This window comes from Corythoichthys intestinalis, chromosome 21 (genome assembly GCF_030265065.1).
Source record: "Corythoichthys intestinalis isolate RoL2023-P3 chromosome 21, ASM3026506v1, whole genome shotgun sequence".
In the NCBI taxonomy this organism is placed as follows: Eukaryota; Metazoa; Chordata; class Actinopteri; order Syngnathiformes; family Syngnathidae; genus Corythoichthys; species Corythoichthys intestinalis.
The window spans coordinates 31338971-31353149 of NC_080415.1; the positions used below are offsets into that span (position 1 = coordinate 31338971).

The window sequence follows — 14179 nt, forward strand, 5'->3', positions numbered from 1 at the left end:
ATAAACAGAGTGCCAGCACGCCCTGTGTGGTATATCTTTGCTAAGAAAAAGCATAAAACAAAACACGTGCGCTATTCTCGAACCTGAACGCACCCCAAGTCTTGGATGACAAATAAACAGAGCAGAGTAGACTCGCTACGACTGGTAGTTTCTTCAATTTATTCAGAGTAAGTAATGCACCGCTTTTGACCGTCAGTAACGGTAACGATGTTGTAACGGTGGAAAAAATAATTAGTTAGATTACCGCGTTACTGAAAAAATAATGACGTTATTCCCAACACTGATCATAACATGAGACAAAAACAAAACACATTATTCGTGTTTTGTTATATGTTACGGCGAACCTAAAGCTAACTAAATATGCTACTCATGAACTTGTAAAGATTAATTGTTGACGTAAATTCCAAGTTAAAATTCACAATACAGTACTTCCGTCCAATGTACAGTATTGCAGTCTAGTGTTGCCTGTAGTTTACTTAACCCAGCATGTCATTCTTATTGACTCAACGGGACTTGTCGGTTGTTGGCAAAAGTCATTTTACGCCTAAGCAGACGGCAGCGTTCAAAAGAACTATGAGGGAAAAAAATGAAGCATGTCAACATATCTTTCAGAGAACAACTGTAACAAGCTTTGCAGCATTTCTGAAGGCGCCCTTCCCAGTCAAAATGGATTGGACATCTGGCACCGTCAATGGATGATTTTAATATACATGTCATTATTTTAATATAACTTCTACAATGCATATTCTGTGAATAATAAACATGATGTGTTTTTTGGCTAGTAGTGAAGGATTTAATACAAGTATTCTCTTTTTTATTTAGTTTTTTTTTCCATGTAAAAAGAGGGGGAAAGTTATGCAATTTTTTTCAACTTATTTTTCCTTTTTTAAAATTTTTTTATTTGTATTTTTTAGTTAAAACAGTGAGTATTTATATTGAATTTGTTTCATGTATTTATAATAGAGCTGAAACGAATACTCGAGCAACTCTAGTAACTCGAGTTTAAAAACTGATCCGAGTAATTTTATTCACCTCGAGGAATCGTTTAATTTTGCCAGCTCTCAGCATCACGTTTTGCCCGGACTACTCTTAATGCGGGACAACGCGCTGACGTCACGTGCGTAGAGGAAGAAGCGATTAAAAACATTTAAAAAAAAAAAAAAAACACCGCAGCCGACAGCCGCTACAAACTACGCCGACGTTGCTAAAAACTACGCCCGCATGATGCTAGTTTGGTAGCAGGTAGTGTCCGATGCGTCTCATAGATATCGCATGCATTTAGAACTAGATGCGAAATGACAGATTCAGCCGCGTCTGGGCAGCGTTAGTAAACAGCCGCCATCTTTAAGCAGTAGACTTCTCATCGCTAATAAATATAACGTTACTGTCACTCGCTCATGTAACGTTAGCCCTTCGGAGGGCTAGGTTTCTATTGATTATGACCACTGTCGATGCGTGGCTAACGTGTCTTACATACAGGCTTTATTTAATCTGTTAAAACATAGCGCTGTAGAGTGATGAGGGTGTAAAATTAAAACATAATAAAGCTAACTGTCAGTTTTAGCTCAGTAGTCATTGCTGAATAAATGTGCTCCAATACAGCTGGTATCATACCTTTATTTTGAACACTGCAAAAACTCAAAATCCTACCAGTACTTACAGTTTAGGCTAACTTAAAACTTAACTAAAACTTAAAAATAGCTTTACACAAATGGAAATTAAATTCAAACACGTGCTAAAAACACATAGCTTGCAAGTGATGTGTGTTATCAAGCGTATTTACATTTTTAGGTAAGAAATATGTTGGTTTTTTTTTTTTTTATAAGATCTAGAAGTTTTTGGAGTGAAAGCAGCGAATTTGTTTTTCTAGTCAAATCTTAGATGCAATTGTTGGCTGTTTTCAACAAAGTACATCGAAAATAAAGACATTGATTGACTGAAAATGATTCAATATTGGATTAAATGTCTTTTTTTTTTATCATGTATATTTATAATGGCTCTTTGCCTAAAAAAAATGTTTTATCCGATTACTCGATTAATCGATAGAATTTTCAATCGATTACTCGATTACAAAAATATTCGATAGCTGCAGCCGTAATTTATAATCTTTTTAAAAAATGCTGTTGTCAATGGCAGGTGATGATTCTTTTTTTTTGTGCATTTTACTAATTAGTTTCTTTTTTTTTAATTAAAATTAAAAAAAACAATATTCTCTTATTTCAATTTTTTTTTAAAGCTTTTTAAAAAACAGGAATTATCTAAAATCCCCCGTAAAAATGGGTTGGATGTCTATCGCTGTCAATGGCGTGGGTTAAAACTTTAAAAAAAAACACAAATTGGACAATTTTTAGGTCTCCAAACGATTGAACTTTGCCAAACAGATTGACAAACATAACCAGTGGCGCCGGTGTTGTGCCGAAAAATGTCCCCCCCCCCCCCCCCCCCCGCGTGAAATGTCCCCCCTGACGGGAACGCCCACACGTCACTCGTACAAACAGCTTTTTCTTACCAATCGATGGACACGGAAATGACTTTCTTCTCCTGTGAATATGTATTATTTTACTCAGCTTGTGAACTAATAAATCTTGTACTGTGAATATGTATTCTTTTACTCTGCTTGAACTAATGTCATACCTGTGTGACTGTCATTGGGATATGGTCGTGAAAACCTGTAGACTAATACATTTCAGTTCAAAGATGGTTATGTGGCCCAGTCCACGATTTGTTACCAAAATACAGTACTAGTATTTTGTGTAATTTATTCATTCAAACCTGATTTTTCAGTCATAAATCCATTACTGTAGTGCATCCAAGAAAACATTTGATGTTTTCACCTCAATAAAGCGTCATAAATAAGCGCTCCCGTCAGGGGGGGACATTTCACGTGTGGGGGGGGGACATTTTTCGGCACAACACCGACAAGAGCGGCGGGCGCCGTCGGAAGACGGCTACTTGTCGTTTATCTGTCTCGAGTCGTGCCGGTGTTTAGCCTTAGATGCGAGTTTACCACCCGCTTTGGGCTGCATTCCCAAACAATCCGACTCTGTATCGTCACAATGCCAGTAGTTTAGCTTAGTTTGTGTTTACAATAGCTTTAGCATTCCTGCTAGCAGCAAAATTCGTTCCAAAAATCTTTGTGATGCAGTTTTAAATGGCTGCTGGGTTAGTGGTGTTGAATAGTTATGTGTCGGTCGCGAATAGGCCGGTGCAATGAGGTGAAGTGAACGATGAGAGCCGGCACCCTTCCTCGAGAGCCGGCTCTGTCATTAAATGAATGAATGAATTCTTATTGTCATTGTCATTTTCCCTCCCCCTCTCTCTCTTGCGCGCGCTCGCTCTCTCTGTCTCCTTCTCTATGTCGCTCTCTCTTTTTCACGTGTCTGAAGCGAGGTTTGGCAGTGGCTCAGCTGCCGTGCTCAGAGAGGGAGACAGGAAGAGAAAGGGGAGGGGCTTGGTACTAGGTACTGCACGGAGTGCACTCTGAGCACATGCTCCGTTGCGTCTGCGCAGCCACAGACAGACACAGGAGGAGGAAGGATTGCACACAAACGCGGTTTGTAGACCTTCAAGATGAGCCAAAAACGCAGTAACATTTTGAGACATTTTAATTGGTTAAAGTCAGATGACAATAGGGCAGAATGCCGTGTCTGCAAACTTAAACTGTCCGTTCGAGGAGGGTCAACTAATAACCTCCACAGGCACATGAGGACGGTTCATTCTACTGTCCAGCTAGAAGAAATGAGAGAGGCAGGTGTGCCTGTTACCACCATTCACATTAATAACAGGGTACCTGCGGGTTATTAAAAGTATTAAAAAAGCTTTGAATTTAGTTTACCATTATTAAAGGTATTAAAAGTATTAAATTAGCTGTCGTAAGTCTGGAATTTTTTCACCGTGGTTTTAATTTTCAAGAACATCTCAGTGCAACCTAAATTATATCCATGATGTTTTTTTTTTTTTCATCCATAACGAAGATGACACGTAGAATTTTTACAATGCACTGCACCTCGTGCGTGCGCGCCGTTAGCATCACTAGCATCAACATCACAACAGCAGGCAATCGCACAGTACTGTGTGCTAACGCAAGGAACTGCTCAGATGCCTTAGTTGTTATGTTCGAAGAAAGCCTCAACAAGACAACCAAGTCCAAACAGTTGGACTAGCATGTGAGGTATTGGATCGGCGACCAAGTCGCATCCAGATACTTTGGGTCGCAGTTTATGGGTCATGCGAAGGCAGTGGACCTGCTTAACATTTCAAAGTAAGTTGCCAATTTCTCCAAATAAAATGTGTTAGATGCAATAATGTATTTCTGCACGGTTTGCCTTTCGAACGAATGTGAATTTCGCACTTTTAACTCAAAAGTTAGCCATGTTCAATGGGGTATTGGCAGGTGCACTAGCCTTAGCATGGATAAACCGGAGTCGTAGATTCACCATCACTCTCAGATACACATCACGGTTGACACCGTCTATTATTGGAACGAGTGCGGGGTAACGTTGATCTGAATAACATGGCATGGTAATGGGTAAATTATAATGTAGGTGATAGTAAAACACCTCCTGGTTTATTTAAATGTTTTTCTTGATTAAATAAGAGTATGGATTTTCTCTATCTGATTAAAAGAAATGTCTTCAATAGCTAACAAAGGATTAACATGTTTTGTATACTTCTTGTAATGCGATTAGAAAAAAACGATTACCAAGTGACATGGTCATGTGTAGCTTTTTTATTTTGTAGTAATTAATGGTAAACTACTGCCATTTAGTGGCTGTTTTTTAAACTTTCACTGCCAATTGCAAGCACTTTACAGTTAAGGTGGCCAACTTGACAATCAACTACCTACCACCTTGAGTAGGCCCTCTTAAAAGGGAAACCTGTTGTATTGCATATGTAATTTCTGAAGTTGCTTTACAATAATAGTGTAAAATCCATTTTATCCTGGGAAAAAATAATTCTGAAAGACCTTATATTTAAATGTGTTTTAATTGTATCTTCAATAAATGTGCATTCTTTTGTCAAACACACTTAGTAATTGAGGTTAAATTTGATGTTTAGTGCTTTATACTTTTAATATGATTCAATATTATCTAAATAATGGGTGCGAGAAAAGTATTAATTTTCAGTTGAAATGGCAATCAAATTTAGATTTATCAATCCTGGGGGGAGCCTGAATAATTAAAATAAATAATAAAATAAATAAATAATTAACAAATAATAACTGAGAGAAGGTGCCGGATCAGCCAGTCCAAGTTAAAGTATTTAGTTTTCTTGAATGCAAATCTAAAATAAAGTAAGGAGTAGCTTATGTTTGTCAAAATAAAGTAAGGAGTAGCTTATGTTTGTTTTGTTCGCTGCTGTTGCAGTTTCTACTCACTATTTTTGTTATGGTGCAGCGTGTTTGATTGTTTTTGGTTGAAGTTAATTTTGTTGCTTGTTTATTGTTTGGAGCCTTTTTAATGTTCAATAAAAGTAAAAACCCTTTCTTTGCTCGATAATTGTTGCTATTTGCAGTCCGTAGAGTGCAATATTTGACGAGGCGGCATGCTAAATTTTTCAGTTGCGCACATTTGGAGGCTAAATCAAGTATATAATTATTGGATTGTATTATCGGTTAAACTTATTTTCTGGATTATCTGTGTGACGTCATAATTGCCATTATCAGCCGATAATTATCGGTGACCGATATTATGGTGCATCTTTAATTTTTGTACTACTATTATATATAGTAGTATACTATAATAATAATGCTAGAATTTTTTTAAAGAAATGTTTTGAATAATGTTGGAAAGGCAAAGTCAGTGTTCTGAATCTGTTTACTTTCCATTCTTTTGCACTAGTAAATGCTATCAGCATTTAACCTCATTTTTTATATGTGATTAATTGTTATTTACATCATTATTGGTACTTTAATAAAGAATTTAAGTGTTCCAAAATGGTTTTGTGAATTAATAAGCGTCATCAAAAATGTCATTGCTAAATTAGTAAAAAAAAAGAAAATTATTAGATTAGTCGACTAATCGTAAAACTAGTCAGCTGACTGATCAGGAGAAAATTTATCGTTTAGGACAGCCCTAGTGTAGCAGAACATATTTCCTCCACACCCTTCTCACCTTTTTAACCCCTGACCCATGAAGAGGGCCCCTGGATATGTTCGCCTTAGGCCCCAAAATTGCCAAGTCCGCCACTGGCAGCAAATCTATCACTGGAAACGGCAGTCAATGAGTTAATCATGCAAATACTGTTGCATTTGTACCTCCTACTAAAGGGTTGTTTCCTTTGATCTGTAAGAGCTGCAGGCAAATTATTCAGATTGTACACGATCAAGCATATTCAGGTACTTAAAATCAAGCACATGCAGAACTACCTTTCTCAAAGAACTACAGCTATAATAGTAACTAGTGATATACTGTATTATTATTTTACTATTTGAGATTTTTTTTTTCTAATCATGTCGGACAAGCAGACTGCTGTTCCTCAACCTGTCTTAGTCAAGGTAAAAGGGACCCTGCTTAGGGAACACACTGCTCAACAGATAGATGCCATCGCTGCGTTCCGTCCTCATCCGTCGGATCTCCTTATCGCCTCCTACCCGAAATCAGGTTTGAGAACTTTCATGCTTCAAGTGAAGACACATCACACCAAATGTTAATATTGTGACCGACATGACCCTCAATAATTTGTATGCAGACACCAGGCCTTAATTATAATTATAGATTTATTTTAGTATTAATAATTATACTTATAAATAGTTTTTTTTTTTTTTTTTTTTTTTTTGTGAATAAATGAAATCGTAAGTCAAAATATCAAATAATGACCCCTATTATTATGCGAGAGTCGAAAATAAATAAAATGGTTTTTCGCATTGGCTTTTGTGTTTTGAAATAAAAAATAATAAACATTTTAATTCAATAGAGAATAGGGTTAGGTTAGCTAGGAGAATATTTACTGTTTTTAGTTATAAAATGTATTTTAAAAAGTTCAAAGTTTATATATAATAAAAAGAATATTCATGATTAAGTTTCAGTGTCTTCACACTGAATTTTGTTTTTATTTTATTTTTTAATTAGATAAGAATACATAAAAACAAAATTACATCATTTAAAAAAATTAAATAATACAAATAAAAATAATTAAAAAATAATAATACAAGAAAGGAAAATAATTACATTATTTAGTGTTTGCTATATTTAACCTCTTGATGCCTATTGTACCAAATTAATCATAAAGCAGCTTCAATTATGTTTTTTTTTTTTTTTATTACCATCACTGCCTCTTATCGCTACTTTGTATCATACATAAAATTATATGTATTTCATTATTATTATACTTTATTTTGTATTTTATTGATTTATTATTATTTTGTATTAGGTTGTGATTAGCCCTTTAATGCCAGCAATATGAAGCAATCATCAGAGAATCCCAAAATTTGAAAAATTAAGTCATAATGAAACCTTTTTTTTCAAATTTGTAAAAAGAAAAGTCAAAATGAATATGTGTAATAAGATATCTATCGGATATCTATAACCCTAGCTAAATCCTGTTTTGTTTTTTTCATGGAACCTGCAGATGCATGTGTTGACTTGCATCCACCATTTTTTTTTTCAAAAAGAAATGTCAAATTTCTGAATTGGTCTCAAACTCATGAAATTTTAGGTGTATCAAATGTGATACATTTGGCAATATAGGGTTAGGGCTGTCAAAATTATCGCGTTAACGGGCGCTAATTAATTTTTTAAATTAATCACGTTAAAATATTTGACGCAATCAACGCATATGCCCCACTCAAACAGATTAAAATGACAGCACAGTGTCATGCCCACTTGTTACTTGTGTTTTTTGGTGTTTTGTCGCCTCTGCTGGCGCTTGGGTGCGACTCATTTTATGGGTTTAAGCACCATGAGCATTGTGTAATTATTGACACCAACAATGGCGAGCTACTAGTTTGTTTTTTGATTGAAAATTTTACAAATTTTATTAAAGCAAAAACATTGAGAGGGGTTTTGATATAAAATTTCTATAACTTGTACTAACATTTATCTTTTAAGAACTACAAGTCTTTCTATCCATGGATCGTTTTAACAGAATGTTAATAATGGTAATGCCATCTTGTTGATTTATTGTTATAATAAAGAAATACAGTGCTTATGTACCGTATGTTGAATGTATATATCCGTCTTGTGTCTTATCTTTCCATTCCAACAATAATTTACAGAAAAATATGGCATATCTTATAGATGATTTGAACTGCGATTAATTACGATTAATTAATTTTTAAGCTGTTATTAACTTGATTAAAAATTTTACTCTGACTGCCTTACATTGCATGTAATTGACTTTCCTATGTATGAATTTAAAATAAAGACCAAGCTGGTAAAATGTTGTCCATAAAAGTTATATAACAAAAAACAAACAAACAACAAAAATAGAAGAATCCTCCAAAGTATTTCATAAAGGGTCAAAATTCTTTTTCAAACAGATCATGTGACTAGCACCTTAGAGACAGTCCTTTGCTTTGGTTAGCCAAAACTACACCTGAGGAGGCAAGATGGCTATTCCAAATTTCTTTGTTGCATGTTTTGCACCCCCTAACATAAAAGTCAAACTCCGCCAATGTATTTTCATGAAAAGGTACGACATGGACCCAGGAGATCGTCGACCTGCTTCTTCATAACGGAGACGTTGAGACCTGCAGACGAGCCACGATAACCAGGCGAAATCCTTTCTTCGAGCTTTCCAACCATATGAGCAACCAAACAGGTAGTGGTGTCAACAATAATCGATGCGGCGATGCATCCCGATGCGAAAAAGGACGATTCGATTCGATGCGGGCAACAAACCGAATCGATTCAGCGCATTTTAAAGTATATAAGTACGTTCAAAAATCTTCCCTGCGCAATTCCGGTGATGCAACGGATTTGGTTTCCCCATTTGTATTATTATTCTCATGTTCCATTTTTTACACACCGCATAACTCTGGTCAAGTGGTCAAGTTTCCCACCAACCTCGTAGAAGCCAAAATGTCTCCAGATGTCTGCTTTCAATGTCCGCTTCAGCCATTGTTATGTTATGTCCTATCTCTTAGAGGTTAGCTCTTGTGCCCGAACCCGATTAACCCAAAATCCGAGTCGGGCCCAAAATGTTAAGCATTCACGTTCGGGTCGGGCCGCCGCGCCGGACTAATAATTTTTTTTTTTTTTAAATGGGATCACACTGAGAGCAGGCTCTCTGTATTGTGCATTTGCTTGTGCTTGCACATGAACGCCGTAGCCCGCATTTTTTTTAATATATTAAACTTTCCCAGCGTTATTTCGTTGTGTAAATGCTTTTATAATTATCATAAAAATATGTAGACTGTTTAAACATTAAGAAAATTTGCGTTTTTTTTCTACCAACTGAGAATTCGTTACGAAAGACACTTTCATTTATGCACACAAAGGCAACAGAAATGTGATCCTTTTGAATCTTCTCCTCTGTGTGTCTGCAAAACCCAAGGTTTTTTTTTTTTTTTATATTAAACTTTCCCAGCGTTATTTTGTTGTGTAAATGCTTTTATAATGATCATAAAAGTATATAGACTATTTAAACATTAAGACAACTTGCGTTTTTTTCTGCCAACTCGAAGAAATGAAAATAAATTGCTGATGCTGCGGGGGGGTTCCGCGTCACTCCAACAAAAAAAAACAAAAAAAATAATTCGGGTTTTTCGGGCTGGGCCTGCAAATCTAGTTAATTGATCGGGCCGGGTCGGGCTTCAATACCAGCGGGCCGTGTCGGGTCGGGCTGGATTTTTTAGCCCCGATCTAACCTCTATTGCACATATATAGTGGGCTAGGCCTACATTTTACTTTTGTTCTACATTGTTTTGTTTGCAACGGAATTAACTGATCCCTGGATTGATATTGCGATAAAGATGCTGCTGCACTACAATATTTTCTTTGTCGGTTTCTTTAATATTTACTTGAAAATTTTTATTGATGGGTCGTTGTGACTAAAATACAGTGACTGTTATTACTGATTTTGCACAGGAGTTCAGATGTTGCACTGTGTGAAAGGCTGCTATTGTGTGTAAAAAAGAAAGAGAAAGCCTTGGTCTCATTTAAAGCACTAATTAAATGTTAGTCTGTTTTTTTTTTTAATATATATATCTGAAAGTATTTTCATTTGACTTCAACCAGGAGTGACACAAGAGCCAATAAAAAGTTGTTCAATGTCTGACCGCTTGTGTTGCCTTATGATTCATGAAAAATATGCTTTGCTTTGGAATTTTAATGCATCCCAGGCTTTAATGCATCGCAATGCATTGCCGAATCGAATCGTGACCCTCTGAATCGAATCGAATCGTGGCCCTCCGAATCGTAATCGAATCGAATCGTGAGGGCAGTGCCGATGCGCACCTCTACAAACAGGTGCCTCGACCAAATCTAGATCGTAAATGGACAAATATAATCTTTGTTTGATATGGATTTATTCTTTATGGTCAGGTCTTGAGCTCCTGAAGGAAATGGAGCCCCCGAGAGTCATCAAGACGCATCTCCCGTTTCACCTGGCTCCAGCTGGATTTTGGGAAAACAAGTGCAAAGTAAGATACTACTGCATTTAGATGACAACTGAGATCCATCCCTCATTTGGTAATGTGACGTGTTTTAAAGGCCATCTACGTTGCACGCAACGCTAAGGACACCCTGGTGAGCTACTACTACTTTCATCACATGAATAAAGCCATTCCCGAGCCTGGACCTTGGGAGGACTTTGTCCACAAGTTCATGCATGGAGAACGTAAGTACGAATGACGTAGAGTAGGAACCGCTCGAGTAAGGTTGCTCACTTTCTGAATGTTGTCTTTGCAGTGCTATGGGGCTCCTGGTACGATCATGTGAAAGGTTTCTGGGAGGAACGAGAAAAAAAGAACATCCTTTTCCTCTTCTATGAAGACATGCATGAGGTTTACTTTACTGTTGTATACTGTGTATTGTACAGGTAGTCCCCAGGTTACAACACACCCGACTTACAGTGGTATGAAAAAGTGTCTGAACCTTTTGGAATTTTTCGCATTTCTGCATAAAATCACCATCAAATGTGATCTGATCTTTATCAAAATCACTCAGATGAAAAAAAGCATGGTCTGCTTTCACTAAAACCACCCAAACATTTATAGGTTTTCATATTTTAATGAGGATAACATGCAAACAATAACAGAAGGGGGAACAATAAGTAAGTGAACCATCACATTTAATATTTTGCCCCCCCCCCCCCCCCCCCCCCCTTTGGCAGCAATAACTTCAACCAGACACTTCCTGTAGCTGCAGATCAGTCTGGCACATCGATCAGGACTAATCTTGGCCAATTCTTCTCTACAAAACTGCTGTAGTTCAGTCAGATTCCTGGGATGTCTGGCATGAATCGCTGTCTTTAGGTCATGCCACAGCATTTCAATGGGGTTCAAGTCTGGACTTTGACTTGGCCACTCCAGAACGTGTATTTTGTTCTTCTGAAACCATTCTGAAGTTGATATACATCTGTGTTTTAGATCATTGTCTTGTTGCAGCATCCATCCTCTTTTTAGCTTCAACTGTCTGACAGACCGCCTCAGGTTTTCTTGCAAAACATCCTGATGAACTTTTGAATTCCTTCTTCAATTAATGATTGCAAGTTGTTCAGGCCCTGAGGTAGCAAAACTGCCCCAAATCATGATGCTATGCTTCACAGTGGGGATGAGGTGTTGATGTTGGTGAGCTGTTCCATTTTTCCTCCACACATGACATTGTGTGGTACTTCCAAACAATTAAATTTTGCTTTCATCCGTCCACAAAATATTTTGGCAAAACGTCTGTGGAGTGTCCAAGTGCCTTTTTAAGAACATTAAACAAGCAACAATATTTTTGGTAGACAGCAGGAGCATGTAGGAGCATGGAGTCCTCCCATGAACTCCATTGTTGTCCATGGTTTTACATATAGTTAATGTGTGCACAGAGATATTGAACTATGCCAGTGATTTCTGTAAGTCTTTAGCAGACACTCCAGGGTTCCTTTTTACCTCTCTGAGTATTCTGCGCTCAACTCTTGGCGTCTTGTTTGGTGGACGGCCACTCCTTGGGAGAGAAGCACCAGTGTCAAACTCTCTCCATTTGTAGACAACTTCTCTGACTGTCGATTGATGAACATCCAGACTTTTGGGGATGGTTTTGTAACCTTTCCCAGCTTTGTACAACTAAACAATCCTTGATTGCAGGTCTTCAGACAGCTCTTTTGAGCGAGCCATGATGCACATCATACAAAGCCTCTCATCAAGACAATTCTTACCAGGTTTGAGTTTTATAGTGGGCAGGGCAGCTTTAAACCACTCATCAGTGATTGGGCACACACCTGACTTAAATTGTTTGGTAAAAAATTGGTTTCAATTGCTCTTTAAGTCTGCTAAGACAGAGGGTTCACTTACTTATTTCCCCTCTTCTGTCATCGTTTGCATGCTATCCTCATTAAAATATGAAAACCTATAAATGTTTGGGTGGGTTTAGTTCAAGCAGACACTGTTTTTACATCTGTGTGATTTTGACAAAGATCAGATCACATTTGATAGTGATTTTACACAGAAATGTGAGAAATTCCAAAAGGTTCAGATACTTTTTCATACCACTGTAATTATTACTGTTTGAACTTTTGGTGTTTGCTTTAGAACCCTCGACGTGAAGTAGAGCGGATTATGAACTACTTGGACTTGTCCCTCTCGGATGAAGTCCTCAACCGCGTTGTGAAGCAGACGAGCTTCAAGAACATGAAGGAGAACCCGATGGTTAACTACACATTCGTTCCCAAGGAGATTTTTGATCAGTCCACCTACAAATTTATGAGAAAAGGTCATTTACTTTCTTTGGTGGTGTTGCTCAGGCTCATTATTTTCTTCACTCACAACAGGGGTCGTCGGTGATTGGGAAAATCATTTTACACCCGAGCAGTCAGCAGAGTTTGACGACGACTACGAGAAGAAAATGAAAGATGTCAACATGCCGTTCAGAATGAAGTTATAAAAGGCTTCAAAGTATTTCAATGACCTCAGTTATTTCTCAGACAAGTGGAAAAAATGTCAAATTATGACTGTTATTATAATGAACGCATTCTGTGCCAACATTTTCACGTGTTTTTTCACCTGTTCCACTGTCAATTTGAAGTTTGTAGAACAGGTTTAACATTAGAATGGTGCTCTGCATATCCTCATGATTGAAAATATGACTAGTAGAATATTCAAAATTTACTTAATAAACCTGAAAGTGCCTTTGGGCTTCCAATATTTGGAGCGCACATGTGGTCAGTTTTTACCTCTTTGTAAAATAAATAAAAATTCCTAATAGTCATGATAACTATTTTGGGTCCTTTAAGTCTTTGGCTGCCATTGATAGCGCCAGACATGCCATCCATTTTGCCTGGGACAGGCGAATGAACAAATGTACATTGGACAAAGGATGCGAGTTCTAGCGCCGTCAATGGCAGCCAAAGAGTTAAAGGATAAAAAGAATGTACTGCAGCAACATAAGGTAGATTTTTGTTTGAGCTAATACTTTTTTTTACCGTATGTATTCGTAATTTAGTTTAGAGGGATATTTAGCTTTTGTTTTTTTTTGTTTTTTTGTGGTAATAATTTGTAACTAGGCCTGCAAGCAGGACTGAACGAGCCCTTGCACTTTGGCGCAACTCAGACGTCACGCAAACTCACACGGCACGCAGGTCGGGGTGGTGGCTGACAGCCCCCCTCTACTCATCTAATGAGAACCTAACATGCTTGAAACGCCTCTTTTTTTGGGATAAGAATTTGTTTTGAGTTTTCGAGCATGTAAAGGCCCCAAATTCTGCTGCCACTAGTTGGCGCTAAAGAGTTGATGCAAATGACCACTACTGGACTCTTCAGGGGAAGACTCTCACCAAGCACGGGAAGTTTGGAGCAGATATCTTGTATATCTGCGAAGTTATGACTGTTCAAAATGTGTGGTGAGACAAAATGGTGACGGTCATAATAACTTTCCTGTTGGACCCTTCTGCTTCAACCAAACCTCAATAAGTTTCATCAAGCATCTGAACACATGTCTTAAGGATCCCCTTATGCAGGTTTGAGGTCAATGGATTTTTTTTCCCTTAGGAAAACCAGTTTTAACCAGTCTAAACCGGTTCAGACCGGTTCAAACCA

The 14179-nt window shown here is 37.4% G+C and overlaps 1 protein-coding gene across 1 annotated transcript; it reads left to right on the plus strand.

Moving 5' to 3' along the window:
- Positions 1-5602: 5602 nt before the first annotated feature.
- Positions 5603-13300, plus strand: LOC130909576 (sulfotransferase 1C1-like). The gene is made up of 7 exons (XM_057826231.1): positions 5603-6602; positions 8632-8760; positions 10485-10582; positions 10653-10779; positions 10851-10945; positions 12677-12857; positions 12916-13300. The coding sequence occupies exons 1-7, from the start codon at positions 6452-6454 to the stop codon at positions 13026-13028; spliced, it is 894 nt and encodes a 297-aa protein (XP_057682214.1). The 5' UTR covers positions 5603-6451; the 3' UTR covers positions 13029-13300.
- The last annotated feature ends 879 nt before the right edge of the window (positions 13301-14179 follow it).

Bases quoted from the DNA above. Each gene is read 5' to 3' on its own strand.
- LOC130909576 (XM_057826231.1), top strand. From the start codon at position 6,452: ATGTCGGACAAGCAGACTGCTGTTCCTCAACCTGTCTTAGTCAAGGTA. The intron at 10,946-12,676 runs GTTTACTTTACT...TGTTTGCTTTAG, and splicing joins TCTATGAAGACATGCATGAG to AACCCTCGACGTGAAGTAGA. The intron at 12,858-12,915 runs GTCATTTACTTT...CACTCACAACAG, and splicing joins CTACAAATTTATGAGAAAAG to GGGTCGTCGGTGATTGGGAA.